Raw genomic sequence first — 19,113 nt, forward strand, 5'->3', positions numbered from 1 at the left:
AACTAATATTAACCGGGTTGTTTATGCAAAATTAGTAAAATTTGCTTTTTTGCAACATCATTGATCAAAAATTTCATTTTTTTAAGTACGGCACACTAAAAGTGATTTTAATCTTCAAGATCACTTTTTTGGTGATCTGATCTTGATCTTCAAAATCACATATTCTGGTGATCTTAATCTTTAAGATCTGTAATCTTTAAGATCTTAATCTTTAAGATCACCAAAACTGGTGATCTTTCCCACCTCTAGGTGTTAAGAATTGTAGTAGTTACTGTAAAAGTGAAAACAAATTTAAATTACAATATATCTGCCTCGATAGCTCAGTTGATTAGCGCGTGACTTTGTCAAGGAAGAAGTTTTAAGGTCAAGCGATGTTGGTTCAACTCTCGGGGTGTGCACTTCAGCAATGCACATTAAGGACTGCTCTCCATTCAGCGCCATGAAATGGATGGAATAATTCCTCCACAACAACAGCTCAACAATTGGAAAACTTCCCCTCATCTCGGTGACTGCACCTGCGTCAGTGGTCAAAGCCTTTAAGTATCCTGCCAAAGACACGGCTGCATACTGTTGAGTAATGTCGAACCAGTCCCCTTTCGAGTGTTATACCAGTGCTCATCACTTAACTATGCATACAGCTCATTTAGAGCTTTTAGCCCTCCATTTAGAGCTCAGTCAAATTAGTTTTTATTAAAGTTTAAGAAATGTGCATTAGGCCAAGGCCATAAAGTTTTTTTTATCAAAAACTAAGTAGGGGAGATGTGGGACCTTTCGGACAGCGGCATATTTCTGATACCACGTGACTGTGATGCGCTCTTTTTCTTCTATGGATCCGAGATTTCATTCTTTATCAGACCACATGTTTTTGTAAAGATTAAGCAAGAGATGTAAATTTATATTAGAGAAAAGTGATTTTCATGCTTCAAAGTAAAAATAGTGAACCAGATACTTTTGGAGTTTTGAGACATTTTTTAAATATTCTTGTAACTTTATTTATGCTGTTTGGTTAAGTTTGTTTAATGGTTATGGAAGGAATAGCGTTTAGATACAAACGCCTTTCTTACTTCAGAAAATTTTGTAAGTTTGATCAAAATGGCTGTCAGGGGACTTTTCGGACATGATAAAGAGACACTATCCGAAAGGTCCCCACTGTTCCAAACGTTCCAATAAAACAAGATGTAAGAATGCAATAATCACAGATAGCCTACTCCAGAAAAAGAAATTATTCTTTCACGTCGCAAAAAGCTGCCGGCAAAACCCCCAAAAAGAGCTGTTTCTTCCAGCAGTGAACGTGATATATTTGTACACTTATCATCGGACACTGTAAGTGACGATGATTCTATTAAGTGGAATAAGTGAAATTTCAGGTAGCCCAACTTCTACAGAGTACAAGGTAGAAGTTGGAGATTTTGCTGTCATTAAAGTTTTTTTATCAGAGGGAAAACAGAAATTTTATTGGAAAAATCTATGCAGGGCCTGATGAAGATGGTGGATTCTATGCATATAAATTTTGTGAAGCGATCACAGAAGATCAAAGACGGCTTTCACTTTACTGAAGAAGTAGATGCAGCATCAGTTACGTTGAATGACATTGTTAAAGTGCTTCCCAAACCATCCCCAGTTGCCACTACAAAACGACTACATGAAGTTTTTAGGTTTGGGCATGATCTGGCTTTGTATGAGTTGTAATAAAATCGTGTTCTGAAGACGATTTTTGTATAGCCAATCTTTACAGTTTTTGTAACATCGGCAATTGTTAAAGCTGTAAAAATATTATTTTATGATATTTTACTTCATTTTTTTATGTCCGGAAGGTCCCCACCCTGTGTCCAAAAGATCCCCACAGGTGGGGACCCTTCGGTCATTTGAGTCTTCTTTTTCATGTATAAATAAAATAATTATTATTATTGGGAATCGCTGTCTAGTGTCTATGGGTCAGTATGAGTTCGTTATAAATGTAAGTAAACAAAAATACATAAGAACATTCAACACCGCTTTGAAAATTAGAAATAAAAAGAGTTAGGTCAATTTTGTCCGATAGGTCCCACATCGCCCCTACACCTATGCTATAGAAGCCTGTATTTCTAGTCAAGTCAATTTATTTTGTTTCAATAATAGCAAGTCAAGTCAAGTCAATTTATTTTGTTTTAACAGCGCCATATATTAACAAATAATCAGAGTAAAATGTAATTGTCAAAACAATGCATTGTACAACTGTTGGTTAGATTATGGCGCAATCAGGATGGTAGCGAAAGACCATAAGCAGTCATCTAGTCAGCCACCACCCCATCACAGTAAATCTAACTACACATTCATACACACTAGTGTGCAGAGGCAGGCACACTACTTCATTGAATAAAAAGGGTTCGCCACCGAGATTGAAAAACAACTACTGTTGGTTTGAATCTGCATTCTCAGACTGAGTAAGCCGAGGATGAAGATTCAAACCAACGACCAAGAATTGACCAACCACCAATAATTAGTGATTGTGTGCTATAATAGGCTACAGCACTTGCGAAAGTTTTCCTGAAATAACGAAGAAAAACGTGGATACCACGACCGAATTGCAACAATTTTTATGTGAAGCATACAAAAACAGGGCAATTTGATACTAATAACTGTAGAGAACAAAGATTAATAAGTACGATATGATGATATAGGCCTACTGTAAAGGTAAGTTATCCTTTGTATTGAGCACTTAAGGTACGCATGTATATTCATGTAACAGTATATTCATGCACCACATATAAACAAGCAGAGTAAATAAAAAGAAAAAAAATACATTGTAAGTAACAGCTGTTGGTTAGATTACAGCGCAATTAGGATGGTAGCAAAAGACGATAAGTGGTCATCTAGTCAGACACCACCCCTATAACGACAAAATCTCACTAACACATTCATACACACAGAAGTGCAGAGGCAGGTACGGTATTCGGTAAAAATAATGCATTTAGCCACTGACATTAAATAACAATTTACTGTATAATGGTCAATTGCAACATGACGATTTAAACTTTACTGCACGAAAAAATCAATAGTGACCAGTTTTCAGAACTTTTCACTTTGAAAATTTAAAGACTCCCTAAGACGAAAGGTTCAGGAAACCAGCTTAGTGTCTAGTGTGATTAGATGAGATCAAGAAAAAAAGAAAATGGGAAAGAAATTTTGTTTTTTGTTAACATCTTTGTTGTTGTTTTTCTTTTATCCTCTCGCATTAACTTTGAAGTCACATTTTCTAACTTAACAAATCTCCTCACAGGTTGAAAACTCTGATCTACTTAGATCTTTTTGAGCAAAATATTGTTTATGAATAACCATTGGACCATGACCTAGCAACCAAAATATGTTACAAATTACAAAGGTTGGCCTTGAGTGACCAATGGGAAAACATTTTGTTTTCAACAGAAATGGCTTAGGTTAATTTTCAAAACTAAAAGATTTAAAAATTTACAACAAGACCCTTGGCCCCAGGGGCTCACACGATGAAAAGGAAGGAACTGCAGACTGCTAACATTAAGAACTAAGCAAAACAAGCAAACAAAGAGCCTGCAAAATGACACTGCTGCTACAATAACCTACTTTTATGAAGAGAAACGCCCGACTCAAGATCACTCAGGGTTGGTTCAACTCTCGAGGTGTGCGATTGAACAATGCATTTAGCACTGCTTTCCATTCAGTGCCACCTAAAGTATAAAATTGCGCGAGAGTCTTCTCGCCCATTAATCGACGTTGCAAGTGGGAGCTCCCGATGTTGGGTTGCTCAGGCGAAGGTAAATACTGAATATAGACCATGATATAGGTCCGCTCCACCGACGCTTTATCTCGTATAAAGGTGAAACCCTTGCTTAATTCTTTGACTCCTTGCTCAGTTGGTTAGCGCCTGACTTCGAAGCTTCAAAATCAAGCGGCACTGGTTCGACTCTCGGGGCGTGCGCTTGAGCAACGCACGTTAAGGATTGCTCTCCATTCAGGCTCAGCGGCATCTAATGGATGGAATAGTTCCACGGCAACAAGACTTCAACAATCGGAAACTTCACTCTGTTAATCTCGGTGACCGGGCCTGCGTTAGCGATTCAAAGCCTCTACAAGAATACGCGAAACTGCCAGGATTAGGCTCTGCAAGAAGCTTTCCCAGTTCGAGGATAAAGATTCAATCAATGATGTTGTTGCCGGCCGCCGGGCAATTTTTATCCAATATGTGACGCTAAATTGAGAGCAGTCCTGAAATGCGTTGCTCAAGCGCACACCCCGAGAGCCGAACTAGCGCCGCTTGAAGCGGGCGCGTAACTATTGAGTTAACTGGTCATACCCTAACCATAAACTATATAATATCACACTAATATAAAAAAATTGTTGCTAATTTGGGGAAATTTAAGAAAACTGCAAGTTATTTGCGGACAAAAATATATTGGAAAAATTTTAAGGTACCTGAATGAAAAAGTAGAGAGAGGGCTTGTACTGAAATCCTGACAACATATCGTTTGAGCAGGCTTGGATTTGGGGGGGACAGAGGGTGCAGTTTTCCTGGGCCCATCAGCTAAACCCGGCCCTGCGTTTGAGAGCGCATAGGCTTGGCCAAGGCCCTTTTTTTACGAGGCACACAAAATAATAAATAAAATCACCAATAAAAAGAGAAGAATACTTTTTTTCTTCCAACATTACCTTAAAGCTAACAACAAAACACTCAATACATTATTTTTTTGATGAAAGTACGCTGATAAAATGTAGTTGCCACTGGGAAATTTTCTTAGTGGAAAAATTGATTTATTAGCATCTGGCAGCATCGTGTTTTTTGGTCTTCAATTGAAATTCACCATCAGTGATTGATTGCATCAACGGATTAACATTGTTGTTCTGAAATCTGATTGATTTGGTTGCTTGAAATTGAACTTGGGTTGAGGGAATAGAATAGTCAAAAAAATACCGGTATTTACTAATTGCTGGGCTCATAAAGTTGGTCTAAATCACCCCTGTGTTGTAATTTTACACCATTGGCCATGCAGCACTGTCGAAGAACTTTCAGTGTAGGTCGTTGCATACATGATTTTCGCTTTGCTTCAGGTATGCTATTTGTAAAAATTTGATGCTGTAACTGTTGTCATTAAGGTTTTGTTTAGGCTTGAACATAACTTGCTTTTTGTCTAGAAACTATATGTATATGTTTAAAATTTCACTAAATGAAACCTTTTATATATACGACGTTTACTAATTTGTCAATATGGGATATACTTATTTTGGTAATTTATTCAATTATCATTCATAATGCAAGTGCATTTCTGAAATTTTTACTTTACACTGTTTAAACAAACTTGCACAACGCATTACAACAAAGAAGGTAAAGCCAAATGTTAATTTTTACATATACTATGGTACGGTAAATATACTACTAATTTGCATTGATTGGATGACTGATATTTGCACAGCAATGTAATCTTTTAGCCTAAATTATTAACGAATTGATTTCACCAACATAATAGTATTTTTTAGCTTTTTCAAATAGAGTTCCAATTTTCTAAGCATTGAAAGGTAACAAGAATTTTATTGTTACAGATATTCTATCACAAAGATTCTATTGTGCATCGCCACTGTCAGAAAAAGAACTATTAAAACATAATCTCGTTAATCATAGTACTGAAAGTAGCCATGAAAACACAATTCAAAAAAGAAATAAATTATTTGAAGAAACCAAAAAGAGTCAACTTTCCAGACTTGTTCCCAGGATAGAAAAAATTGAGGTAGACTAACATAATGTATCATACGTACAGTCGTGCATGTATGCTTTAATAACTCATTGCTAAAGTAAAGTCTATCAAATTTAGAAATAATTTTATTTGATTCAGCAACAAGGCAAAAAATATTATCAGTCTTCTTTCATATGAGAGGTTGGTTTTTGGACTAATATTATTAGTAATGTATTTATGAGTAACAAATTTTTTTTTACAAAGCAATGTTGTTCAACTAATTACTGTAAATTGTAAAATGATGATGGTGCTTTGCAATGTTTTGTTTATGGTCATTCCCCTAACCACGAATTTTTTTTTTGAAACACAAAATGTTTTTCATCACCCACTCTTTAATTGTAAAGATATATTTTTTTGGTGGTAATCCACTTCTAGCTACTTGCGTCTACCTTACAAAACAATTTATTTCAGGCGAAAATTCCATCAATTTCGGAAATACGGAAGAAGATCGTGATATAGGAGAAGGATTTTCGTGGAAGGGAAAAATCCCTAATGCGTAAATGCGCAGTTGGGGAAATTCGTGGATACAACAAATCTTTCAATTGCACGTTTATTTTGGAATAAATTTGCTTCCATTTGACATGGTTAGCTTCTGCATACCTACTGATTATTTTCACATAGTTTCATCCGAAAAAAAAAAAAAACCTTGGCGTAATGGATCCCGAAAACAATGTTGGTCTGTAGGAAAATATGTATAAATTACCACATATCTGCAATTTTCCTGATTCTTATTTATTTAGTGAAAAAATATCAATCCAAACATTTTAAAGACTTGAGAACACAATAGCAGTGATGACATTACTCATCAATTGATTGATTGAATCTTTATCCTCGGACTGGGAAAGCTTCTTGCAGAGCTTAATCCTGGCAGTTTCGCATACTTATAGAGGCTTTGAATCACTGACGCAGGCCCGGTCGCCGAGATTGACAGAGTGAAGTTTCCGATTGTTGAAGTCTTGTTGCCAGGGAATTAGTCCATCCATTAGATGCCGCTGAATGAAGAGCATTCCTTAACGTGCGTTGCTCAAGCGCACACCCCGAGAGTCGAACCAGTGCCGATTGATCTTGAGGCTTCTTCATTCCAGAAGTCACGCGCTAACCAACTGAGCTAACGGGGCGGACGCCATTACACAACGCAACAGTGGAAAAAAGAAATTTATATATTAAAGAAATTAAAATCAAGAACACAGCATAAGCAACACGAAAACAATACGGAGGAGTTAAAATAATTTGACAAAGTCTTGAAATATTTTGACTCGCTCTGTGTGACGAGTGGTACCCGGTCATTTGGTCGACAGGACGTTTGGTCGACAGACGTTTGGTCGACAGACATTTGGTCGACAGGACGTTTGGTCGACAGGACGTTAGGTCGACAACGATTTATTTTAGGGTTAGGGTTAGTTAACTAACCATAACCCTAATCTAACCCTGACTCTAACCCTAACCCAAAAATGAATCGTTCTGTCGACCTAACGTCCTGTCGACCAAACGTCCTGTCGACCAAACGACCGTGACGAGTGCGGGCGAAACGTACTATGGCATCATAATTAGTACATTGCCATTTGTTGCCTTTAATAGAGGGAGCATGGCTGCAACAGATATTATGTCACATGCTTGAAAAATGGAGATGTCCGGATTTAAATGATCCGGGACATTTATCAAAATTCCCAGGTTAGTTGCCACGTCCTTAATGCAGCAGTGGACCTCGAGCATTAGAGTCGGCAATAAAAATAAGGTTAGGGTTAGACATTCCTTCCAGTTGTTATGCCACAGCCATAGATTTGCTCCTTAGTCAACACCCTGATGGAGCTCTGCGAAAGAGGCGTGTGGATGGGTATCAATGTACGAAAATGGCAAAACGTGGACGCTTCATTGCGAACGGTGAAGAGAGTGTAAATTTACAGCTAAGCAATGAGCCTTTTGATGTGTCCGATTCCAGTGATGACGCGACAACCTCATCCTTCGATGCAGCATCTGATGATTCCGATTCTGACAGCTAGTTCTATCAAACAGACTTTGTGTTGCTCGCAGTATCCCAATTGTGCCGAAATTATGTTAGTGCATACGTAAATCGAGGCAATCTTCTCGCGGGGAGCTATTGATTTGTTACCGGTACCTGGTTGAGCAATTAACATTATTGGATGATAATTCAACGTCGAATTAATGTAAAACAAACATAAATTTCTTATTGAGCATTGTTGTTACGTAATATAACCCGCCGGAAAAATGAAATCGATTTGTACTGACTCGAATGCTGAATCAACCCAAAATTAACTTAATTTTTTACCCGTGAGTTATTCAACGTAAATTAACGTAACAGCGTGCGTATCGCGTTGCTCGCTTTATCGCTACTTTTTGGTATTATTACATCACAACAAATCAAACAGTGCGGTCGTGATAGACTACTCTAGTACCGATACCGTATATTTTTCACTTCTCATTTTACATGTTTTGGTACAATTTTTTTTCGTTATGAACGTTCACAGCAATTGCCGAGGCAATTTCAACTTTTGCCATTTGGCCTTGGTGACGTTTTTGTAGGGGTTTGCAGTTACGAGTTAGGGCTGTAATACTGTAATAGTTAAAATATTGAACGAAATTGAAACAAATATCGATATTGAAAAGATATCGTATCGAAAATTCAATATATCGCCCAACACTAATTTCCACGTGTTTGGGAGGTTCTTGCCTTGGAAGACGATCAAGGATGGAAGAGCTTCACCGGCAGCACTGCAAAAAGCTAACACTGTTGTGGCAGCACGACCTGGACGGAGGAGACCTTGGCATATCTACAGCCTAGCCTATATTAATACACTTGCATATTTCAAACATGTACTATGTTTCTGACAAATAAACCATTGATTGATTGACACCAGAAGAGATTTAACAGCAAAGTTAGTGCAGACGGTCAGAAAGTTTTCAATTTTATTAGGGACAGGGTTTTGGGACTAGGTCAAACATTTGCTGATTGCTGAAATTTAAAAAGCGGTTTTGGTCTAATTTTTAGTGCAGAAATAGGGATAGCAATCTGCTTGCCTGTGCCATTTCAGTTTTTGAGTTTGAACAAATATTAGCCTGTTTATTTTGAAATTCGTGTTTCGGGTTATTTTACCAAAAATTCTTGGTTAGGGGAATCACCATATTCAATGCACAACAAAATAAAGATATACATACAGCATATTTGTTTATTTCTGAAAAAAACGTGGTTGGGTTTTTTTCAAAACAACTTCTTTTGCAATTCCAGGTGCAATACCAAGGAAGGGGAATATCCGACAATGCCGTTATGTTTATGAACAAACATCTTTCTACACCTTACCATTGTGCTATGCGTGAGCGATTTTTTTTAAACTTAGTTTAAAAGAAAATTCAGACAAATTATGTTTACAAAAAACAGGCTATCTTAAGAATGCGGAATGGCCCGTTTCGGCGAGTCCGATTCGGCGAGTCCAATTCGACTAGTCCGATTCGGCGAGTTCCCTATTCGGCGAGAGCCTTTTTCGGCGAGTGCCCTATTCGGCGAGTTTTTGAAATTTTTAAAAGGAAATTATCGGGTACCGTAGCCTAATTACAATTGCCGTTTTTACATCGTTTTAACGTCGCTAAACGTTGAAATCGTGCAGAAAGGAATAAAAATAAAATGTTTGAACTATTAAATTACAATTCGTCATGTCAGTTCAGTTATTTTTATTTTTGACCATCATATCAAAAACATCACACGTCAACATAGCAAAGGTAGAAGCGACAAAACGCGAACGTTAAAACGTGCTTGAATTCGTCATGTCAGTTCAGTTGTTTTTATTTCTGATCATGATATCAAAAACAATTCACGTCAACATAGCAAAGGTGTAGAAAAAGGTAGAAGCGACAAAACGCGAACGTTAAAACGTGCTTGTGACCGAAGTAAGTTATTGAGTTGAAAGAAATTTGGCAAGGTGGCATCACCTTCAGAAAAATTTAAGATATGAAGGAAAAATAAAACAAAGAAAATGTTAGAAAAAAAATAATGTTTATGTCTATAAGTTAGTACTTTTGAATAGTTAAAATCATAGGCGCCTAACTATTTTTTTGGCCGTGGGGGCGAAAGCGTGTTTCATCAGCAGCAACGTAAATTCAGCGAAATGTCACGCAGATGGATGACGTAATTATGTCGTCACACTAGGATTGCTTTTATTGCCACACTCGGAGTTATCGCTACGTTCGACCTGCCGTTAATTATTATAAACAAAGCTCGACCAAAACACATGCTATGCGTCTGCGTTGGCTAGCGGTTGATGGACTGCGACTCTTTAAGCTAAGCAGTGGTGGGCACTAGTTACTTTGAAAGTAACTGAGTTACAGTTACAGTTACTTCGCTCAAAAAGTAACTAGTTTCAGTTACAGTTACCGTTTTTTAAAAAGTAACTAGTTACAGTTACTAGTTACAGTTACTTTTCAAAGAAAATGGATGTATATGAGTACTGATCTAGAACTATTCTTCTTTCTATGAAGTACAAGATAAAAAATACATGATAAAGGGCAAGATGATACTTTGTTCGTAGCTGTTGCCTAACTGCAAAACAGCGACCACTCTGCTAGCTGTCCACATACTATAATGCTTCTAAGAATCCATAATCTAACCCCAAAACCAAAACGTCCGTCAACCGAATTGAAAACAATAAAAAATTGAAAAAAACGACATGCACAGGACACTCCGTGATAAGCAATAGAGCGTGTCAATATTTTTATACGGGTATCTAAAATGAACGAAGAGTCACAACATCAATTTCTTTTCAGAAAGATCTTTTTCAAAATTAATGTTGATCGCTAAGTCCAGCTTGCTTTGGCTCCAAAATATCCTTTCCAAGGGAGAGCAGTCTTGCAACAGCAGCACTGGAGGGGATAGGGGTATTGTATGGTTTGGTTTTTGAATGGTTTTTGAATCTTTATCCTCGGACTGACAAAGCCTTGATAGGTTATTCCTGGTACTTGTTCGCATACTTGTAGAGGCTCTTGACGCAGGGCCGGTTACCGAGATTGGCAGAGTGAAGTTTTCCGATTGTTGAAGTGTTGTTGCGGAGAAATTATTCCATTCACTAGGTGCCGCTGAATGGAGAGCAGTCCTGAAATGCGTTGCTCAAGCGCACACCACGAGAGTCGAACCAGCGCCGCGTGATCTTGAGCCCGACGCGTAACCACTGAGCTAACGGGGCGGACGCAAGAACAAACGCCTCATGGCTTCATTGGGGAATGCATCAGACGCAACTGCCTTTGTTGGGTTACGTTCAAAAAATTCATTTAAAATTTTTGCGGCACTAACTTCCTTTTATTTTGTGTTTTCAAATAACAGAGCAAAAAAGTCATCTGTTGCATGCCTGTCAACATCAGTGTCGCTGTTGCTTGCTGCATCGTCGATGTTGAAATTGCTGTGGTTCTGTAATAGGTTAACAATTTAGGGATGTAGAGGCGTCTTAATTTCTTCACCCTTGTAAAGCCAAGAAAGTCGGAATTGTGGGTGAAAAGCAGCAGCTAACTGGCAGTCACTATCATCAAAAACATGGCCAAATCTGTTTTCCAAAGATTTCAACAATCGGGTTGTAATGGCAGGCAGACAGCCACCTTGTCGCTGTTTCGAAGTTCTTGTAGTCTTTTCCTCGTCATGCCCATATATGCCTTCTCTTCTGATTGCAGAATGTCCAGATATTGGCATATTGGTGGCATTACCAGTGGGGTTTGTTTCAGTCTCTGATACTTTAGACAAAAACTAATCCATATTGATTTTCCACTACTGACTACCGCGTCTACCTGTGTTCAAAGCTATATAACCAAAATCTACAAAAAAAGAATCGCTTTACAAAAAAGGAGAAGCTGAAATTTCTAAAAACAGACAGCTTAGTGGGGGAACAAACAACGGATTGTGGCGTCACAGACATCAATCCGTATAGAACACTGTAAAATCCTACCTCGCAGTTTACGCGGCCTCCTTTCTGTCGCTGGTACACCGCAAAATCCTATCTCGCAGTTTACACAGCTCCTTTCTGTACACAACCTCGCTTCTTGTCGCCAAATGCCTATAATCTCTTCCAAACAAATAATTTGACCACTACAAAAAAACTGCCATAAACTGAAAAACAAACGACCAATTTTTGTTTGGGAAATCAAGTAACTGTAACTAGTAACTGTTGAAAAACGATAAAATAGTAGCTAGTTACCGCTTATCGTTACTTTTTCAAAAAAGTAACGAAGTTACAGTTACAGTTACTCAAAAAGTAACTAGTTATGTAACTAGTTACTTTTTTAACTAGTTACAGCCCACCTCTGAAGCTAAGCACAACATAAAGTTTAGCAACGAACTAGATTTATTAGCATGAAACAAGAGACGAAAAGGTTTACTAAAAGGTATACTGTAAATGGAATGAAAATACTAACTTGATCATAATTATGCTTGAAAATATACCTGTTGAAAGCAAAATCATTCATGTTTACATCAATTCAACAGCACGTCACCTTTAATAAATTTAAAAGTTGCTGACATCCGTAAACAGTCCTTGAAAAATAGTTACAGAGAGACGTTTGATTAAGTTTTCGTCTTGACATTGCTCCCTTTTCACTACAATATCGCAACTTATGGCTGACCAGCTTTCAAGTTCCAATTCGTTGTAATACGCCCGTTTTCGTGTTGCAGATAAAACAAAAGATGCGCATATTCCCCGCCTTTGATCGGGTTTCCATGGCAACGGACGTGTGTGCGCCATGCAGTTGGCGCGAGTCCCTTGTTGTGTTGATTATGCCGCTTGTGCGACTGTGGGCAGTGCGGTTTGTACCAGCCCTTGTTACGTTGGTTAGTGGTAACCTCGGGCCGAGACTTCAAATTCATTTTCACAGCAAGCGATTCACTGCCGCGACAATTCTCTGCAGAGGTTTCGACTTTCGAAAGCGACAGCGAGGCTGTTTGCAAGCGCATTAAGTTAAACGCACGCTGCGTCAACGTAGCAAATTATGTTGTTTTTGAGTGCATTCAACATCTGATGACATTGAATCGACGCAACATGGTAGATTTTTGCTATGTCACAGGCAGCAAAATCAGTCATTTTTACATTGATTCAACGTCTGCAGACGTTAAATCAACGTAAAAATGACAGATTTTTTTGTCTGGGGTGGGATTGTAGCATCGCTACTCGTTCTAGTGATTAGCCTATTTACTGCGAAGCTGTTGCGGTTTGCATTTAAAAATGTTTTCCTGCTGCCGATCGCTAGTTCATCTATTGTTTTATGTATCAATGCCGCATAAAAAGTTGCTCCCACGCGGAAATATGCGTGGGGGCCTGGTCCCCACGGCTTAGGCGCCTATGGTTAAAATGATTAGTTTGGATCAACAACTGTGTGACCTACACTCCTACAGCTTAGATTGAAAGGAAATTATCGGTTAGGCTACCGTAGCCTAGTTATCCCGACCAGCAAAAATTTGTTCCAAGAACCCAGTTAGCCTAACAGTTCATTTTTACATTGTAGTGACAGAATGAAAAGGCTAACCAAGTGTGTGGCCTATCGTTTTAACGTTGCTAAACGTTGAAATCGTGTAGAAAAGGGTGCTTAGGATACGTTGAAACTGAGAAACATTCACAGAAGCCCTACGATACGTTGCATTTTTAAGATAATGTATTCAGACGTTGAATCAATGTACAAATGAAATGTTATGCTAAATGGGTTCTTGGAACAAATCGTAGGGCTTCTGTGAATGTTTCTCAGTTTCAAAGTATCCTAGTCAGCAAAAGCTCCCTTTTCTACACGATTTCAACGTTTAGCGACGTTAACACGATAGGCCACACATTTGTTTAGCCTTTTCATTCTGTTACTACAATGTAAAAATGAACTGTGTTCTTGAAACAAATTTTTGCTGGTCGGGATAACTAGGCTACGGTACCCGATAACTTCCTTTCAATCCAAGCTGTAGGCCACACATTTGTTGGTCCAAACTAATCATTTTAACTATTCAAAAGTACTAACTTATAGACATAAACATAATCTTTTTTTTTTTTTTGTAACATTTTCTTTGTTTTTTTTCCCTTCATATCTTAAATTTTTCTGAAAGTGTTGCGACCGTGCCAAATTTCTTTCAACTCAATAACTTACTTCGGTCACAAGCACGTTTTAACGTTCGCGTTTTGTCGCTTCTACCTTTTTCTACACCTTTGCTATGTTGACGTGTATTGTTTTTGATATCATGATCAGAAATAAAAACAACTGAACTGACATGACGAATTCAAGCACGTTTAAACGTTCGCGTTTTGTCGCTTCTACCTTTGCTATGTTGACGTGTATTGTTTTTCATATGATGGTCAGAAATAAAAACAACTAAACTGACATGAAGAATTTTAATTTAATAGTTCAAACATTTTCTTTTTATTCCTTTCTGCACGATTTCAACGTTTAGCGACGTTAAAACGATGTAAAAACGGCAATTATAATTAGGCTACGGTACCCGATAATTTCCTTTCAAAATATTCAAAAACTCGCCGAATAGGGCACTCGCCGAAAAGGGCTCTCGCCGAATAGGGAACTCGCCGAATCGGACTAGTCGAATCGGACTCGCCGAATCGGACTCGCCGAATAGTAGCAGACCCTTAAGAATGGGAGAAATGCTTTGTGATGGAAATAAAAACTAGGGTAATCGGTCTTTGTCATCTCTGAGGTTAGGTTGGAGAAAAATAGTGTATTAAAAAAATACACCGTATATAATTAAATGACTTGCGTTCTTCTGATAAAATATTTTATAGTCAGTTATTTGAATGACTTTAAAAAGCATGAAAATATGTTTCATCAATCATCATTCCCTTCACAAACAGAAATTTAGCTGAATTATATGTATCTCATTTCTGAATTTTAGACATTTCAAGAACAGTTGCTGATTCAGCAGTTGTAGCCTTAGTGTCACCTCTGAAGGAAGATGCCAAACTGATGGTGTTGGATAAGCCAATAAAGAAAAATGAGGTTTCTACTGAGTTATGTATTTTCTTTTGTCATTTAGTTTTCACTAGAAATTTTTACTGAGTTGAGTTTTTTTTGTGCTCGATAGCCTATTATATGCTTACCAATTACCATATTGTGGTTACTTACTCATGTCTTTTTAGGTAGTACTTGAAAATTTGAACAAAGACAGATCTGCCACACCCATCCTCTGGGACATGCATAAGCCACTCCCATGGGATTGCAAATTAGAAATTTTGAAATTTAGTATGGAAAACTCTTCTCAGTGGCATCATGAACAAGTGAATAAGGTATGCCAATGATGCTACAGCTGATTGCGAGATTCCCTATTGGTATAAGGAATCGGATATTATCTGATTTTGTTTTGTTTGTAAAGAAGTGTTTTTATTAAAACAAAGTAGGTTGTTTTGCTTTTTAAATTTTGGGGACAGAATAAGTCTCATGCCATTAGGGTTTGCAGCATTTAAAACGTGTGGTAATCTGAAATTAGTATATTGATGCAACTCAGACTAGCAATAGTTCACTGATGATAAATAACTGAAATAAATTATTAAATGTTGCTTTATTATGCTTGTAACTATCACCAGGCGTATTGGAATTCATGTGCCATGATACTTGGGAATGTTGTTCAAGAAGCGTTCAAGGAAAACTATAACATTGGGCTATACAACTGGCCGTATATATCAGGTTTGTTATAGCAGTGCTTTCCAAGCGTTTTTCACTTCGTGATCCACTTTTATTATCATTTTTATTGTTCACCTGAAAAGCTTTGTGACCCACTGGTTGGATTGGTTGTACTTGGAAAACTCGTTTGAGATCACAGTATTAAAAGAACTCGTTGTCGAGTTTATAGAAACGAAAGCTGTTAGTACATCAGTGAAGATCACATATCCTGTCAAGATCACAGGTTTTATTTTTTAAATTGTAGGTGACAGTTTTCGAACTGATGTGTCAAAAAACACTTCATAATAAAGAAAAGTGCCACATAAAGTTGCCAAATGTTTGGAGTAGTTTATGGGAGATTCTATGATTACAATTCGCCGTCTCATAGTCAGAATAAGCACATTTCTTCCTTTTTTTTAACGTAAACTAAATCATTAATGTGATTCAGCTATGGGGCTAAAACCATGAGCTGAATATCATTCTTTATTTCTACTTTAGCTAAAACCAAACGTTTGCAATCAAACAGTAACTGTTGGTACAATGAAGTAATACTAACTTATTAGTACTTTGTTTTTGGTATAGTAATACTATAGTTTAATGTGGTCACTTTAACATCGTTGTATATTTGACTTTAATAGTAAACAGAGGTGCATTTTGCTACGATGTTGCCCTTGACAAAGCACTAACGAATTGGAATGTGGTCGAAAACGATTTAGTTTATTTTACAAAGTTAGCCAGATCGGTCATATCCAAACAATTACGTTTTGAACAACTTGACGTCACTGCCAAATGCGCTCTGGAGCTGTTTGACGACGACAAGTGAGTATGCGTCTACCATGTCATAAACTCTATGGAATGTGCGTGAGCTTTCAGCGCCGAAGTTGATTGTAGATAAACACGTACTTTGGTCCTATATTTGCTTAAAATCTTTTTCAAGTGTTTTTATTTATACTGTATAATTGTTTGAATGTTCAAAGTGTTTTTGCACTTTTGTCTGCAATCAACTTCTGCCTTCAAATCTGAAGGCGAGTGCACGGTGTGCATTAACGGTCCATGTGCTTTAATTAATCAATACCATTGTGGTGGAAAGATTTCGGAAATGGTGCGCAACATTACTCAGATGTACATTATTGAATTTCCATTGAGAGCCCTGGAACGACGTTCAAAAGGGCGCCGGTTCGACACCGCTCAAGAGCATGCAGTTGTGTCTTTGGCACGACCCTAAAGGCATGCCTGAAGTTGGACACGAAGATTGGCTTCCTTACCTTCCCGTCCACTTATAATCTAAATCGTCAATCACCGGGCGTACGCCCCGATACGACAAGCATACAACCGTATAATCAGTGTGTAAATCTGGTGGCCTCGTTATAATTGTATATGAAAGCTTTTATTGGTATTATCTGCAAAGCAAACTCGATAAACTTATTTGCTTTGTTCAGGTACCGCTGTGAAAGAATTGATCGGATTTTAGAAAAATATGGAAATGATACACCTATCAGTTTATATCGATTGGGACAACACATTGACATCTCTTTGGGCCCACACATAGCAAACACGTCACTCGTGTATCATTACGTCGTTACTGCAGTAAGACCGATGTTTTCCGTTTGCTCGTCTGTCCTTCCGATAGCTCAGTTGGTCCCTACTTTCCATTCAGCGTCAAGTTCACAGACAATTACACTTCAACAAGCGAAAGCTTCACTCTGTCAATCTTGGTGAACAAGTCTATGGCTCAAAGCCTCTAAAATTATGCGAAGCTGTCAGGATAAAGCTTTCAAAGAAGCTTTCTCTGTCCGAGGATAAAGGTTCAACCAATCACGTCGGCTGCATGCATAGCCGAGTGGTGAGAGCCCTGCCTCGGCATTTGAAAGGTCGTCTGTTCGACACCGCTTAAGAGCATGTGGCTGTGTCTTTGGCAAGACACTTAAAGACATGCCTGAAGGTGTACTGTACACGAAGATTGGCTTTCTTTTCTTCTCGTCCACTTAATCTAAATCTTTAACTACTGGGCGATGATCCGACAAAAAGCTAATCTTAAAAGCATTGCTAATGACTCTGCTAATACGTTTTTCAGCCTTTTCCAAATATTGTATATTTATTGTTAAGCTCATCATGATGATGATTATTGTATTTGCCACGTGATTTAATTGCTATATAAACATTTTCTTAGTTTTAAAGTGGCTTGAGCTTACGATAAAAAGTCCTTGCATCGTCTTTTCCTCTCTTTTTCGATACGTATTCATGCGGATGTTCAGTGCAGAAAGAATGAAAGTTATTCCAAGTGTTTTAGGTGTAAGTATCAGGTTTTGATAGAATCTTTTTTCTGTCGCAGATACACTCTCTTCACTCTACTAGCGATGGCTCAATGATTCGGCGTTTCCAGGGGATTTCTTTACCGAAAGATCTTCGAGTCCATCATGCTGTATGGTCTATGTTGGAAAGTAGAGCTCGAAAATTGGTATGCCAGTTAAGTGCGAACTATCGTGTATTTATTACGAAATCAGCGGACTGTCTCGGAGCATTTCATTTACTGTTGTAGAAAATGATATTTCGTGTGCTTTATGTGTCAGTGTGGATTTGTAGATATTGTAGCCTATTGTGTGATTAAGAGAAAAAGTTCTGCAGTACAATCAATTTTACAAACGTTTAGTATTAACTACCTTGAATACCCGCATCATTTTGACCCATCCACCAATTTTCTATGATTTGGACTTGATACGTATCTATGTTTGATTGTTTGTGCATTATCATTTAAAGCTATTTTTTAATCTTAAACAGTTTTTTTTTGTTTGAACTTTTCATTGGTCTTGAAAGCATGTTGTTTCGTGCAGGTGAAGCAGAACATACCTAACTATGACGAACCAAACATTAAAGAGACAGAGACAATGCATGAATCCATTGAAGATAAGACAAAACGATATACTTTGAGCTTTAAACAGTGGAGAGAAGGGGACTGGAAAAAGACCGAAGAATCTTTTCAGCCAGATACAAACTCTAATTGTACCGATAAGGAATAGTTGCCTGTTTATTTAAGTTTGTTTTATTGCGATCGATGTTCAAATGATGTCAGGTTTTTGTCATTGTCTGGTAGTTTCAGTCCATGAAACTGCGTTAATGTAACTCCAGTTGTTTTATGTTTGTTTTTCTTGACCATACTTTTTACTTAGGCTTTAACTCGAAATGAAGGTTCTTATTTTCACTTGCCGGTTATGAAAACTTTTAGGCTTTAAACGGCATTTGTGTGCATGCCCATTTTAAAACATTATGACTGCAGACTGCTGCTTTCTTGGAATGTGCTTAGCTTACCCAATACCCATTCAAGCGCATCTTGGTAGGCTAAATCTTGAATGTTAGAAAAAAATCGTCCACTTGGTGGAATTATCGGCGATCCAACACCATCCCTCCCAGGTTTTTCGACATGCAACAGAAAGGAATAGATCAGTTCTAATAAAATTTTATCTCGTCATGCCCGAACTGCTACCATTCTTCATCGATGTGGCCATCAAAACACACCAATCTGTCCAAATTGCGAAAAAGGCAGGCAAACTGGTGATCACTTTGTGTTTTAAACTGTCCATGGACTGCACTACTCGGTGATTTCAACACAGTTTACCAATGCGGAAATATATTTAAAAACTGGCTGAAAAACAACGTACCGGTACTTCAGTTTGAAAACGCCAAATTCCCTACTATCTTGGAAAAGCGTTGGCTGTGAATTATTCTATCTGTTGAGTACCGCTGAATG

At 37.8% G+C, this 19,113-nt stretch overlaps 1 protein-coding gene across 1 annotated transcript; it reads left to right on the plus strand.

Moving 5' to 3' along the window:
- Window positions 1-4,823: 4,823 nt before the first annotated feature.
- On the plus strand, window positions 4,824-19,101 carry LOC145771269 (large ribosomal subunit protein mL39-like). The gene is made up of 10 exons (XM_082583008.1): window positions 4,824-5,061; window positions 5,551-5,735; window positions 8,986-9,070; window positions 14,605-14,708; window positions 14,849-14,995; window positions 15,293-15,392; window positions 16,007-16,187; window positions 16,808-16,955; window positions 17,701-17,826; window positions 18,200-19,101. Exons 1-10 carry the CDS (start codon window positions 4,998-5,000, stop codon window positions 18,383-18,385), a joined length of 1,326 nt encoding a protein of 441 aa, XP_082439134.1. The 5' UTR covers window positions 4,824-4,997; the 3' UTR covers window positions 18,386-19,101.
- Window positions 19,102-19,113: the final 12 nt, after the last annotated feature.

Source organism: Aplidium turbinatum, chromosome 1 (genome assembly GCF_918807975.1).
Source record: "Aplidium turbinatum chromosome 1, kaAplTurb1.1, whole genome shotgun sequence".
NCBI lineage: Eukaryota > Metazoa > Chordata > Ascidiacea > Aplousobranchia > Polyclinidae > Aplidium > Aplidium turbinatum.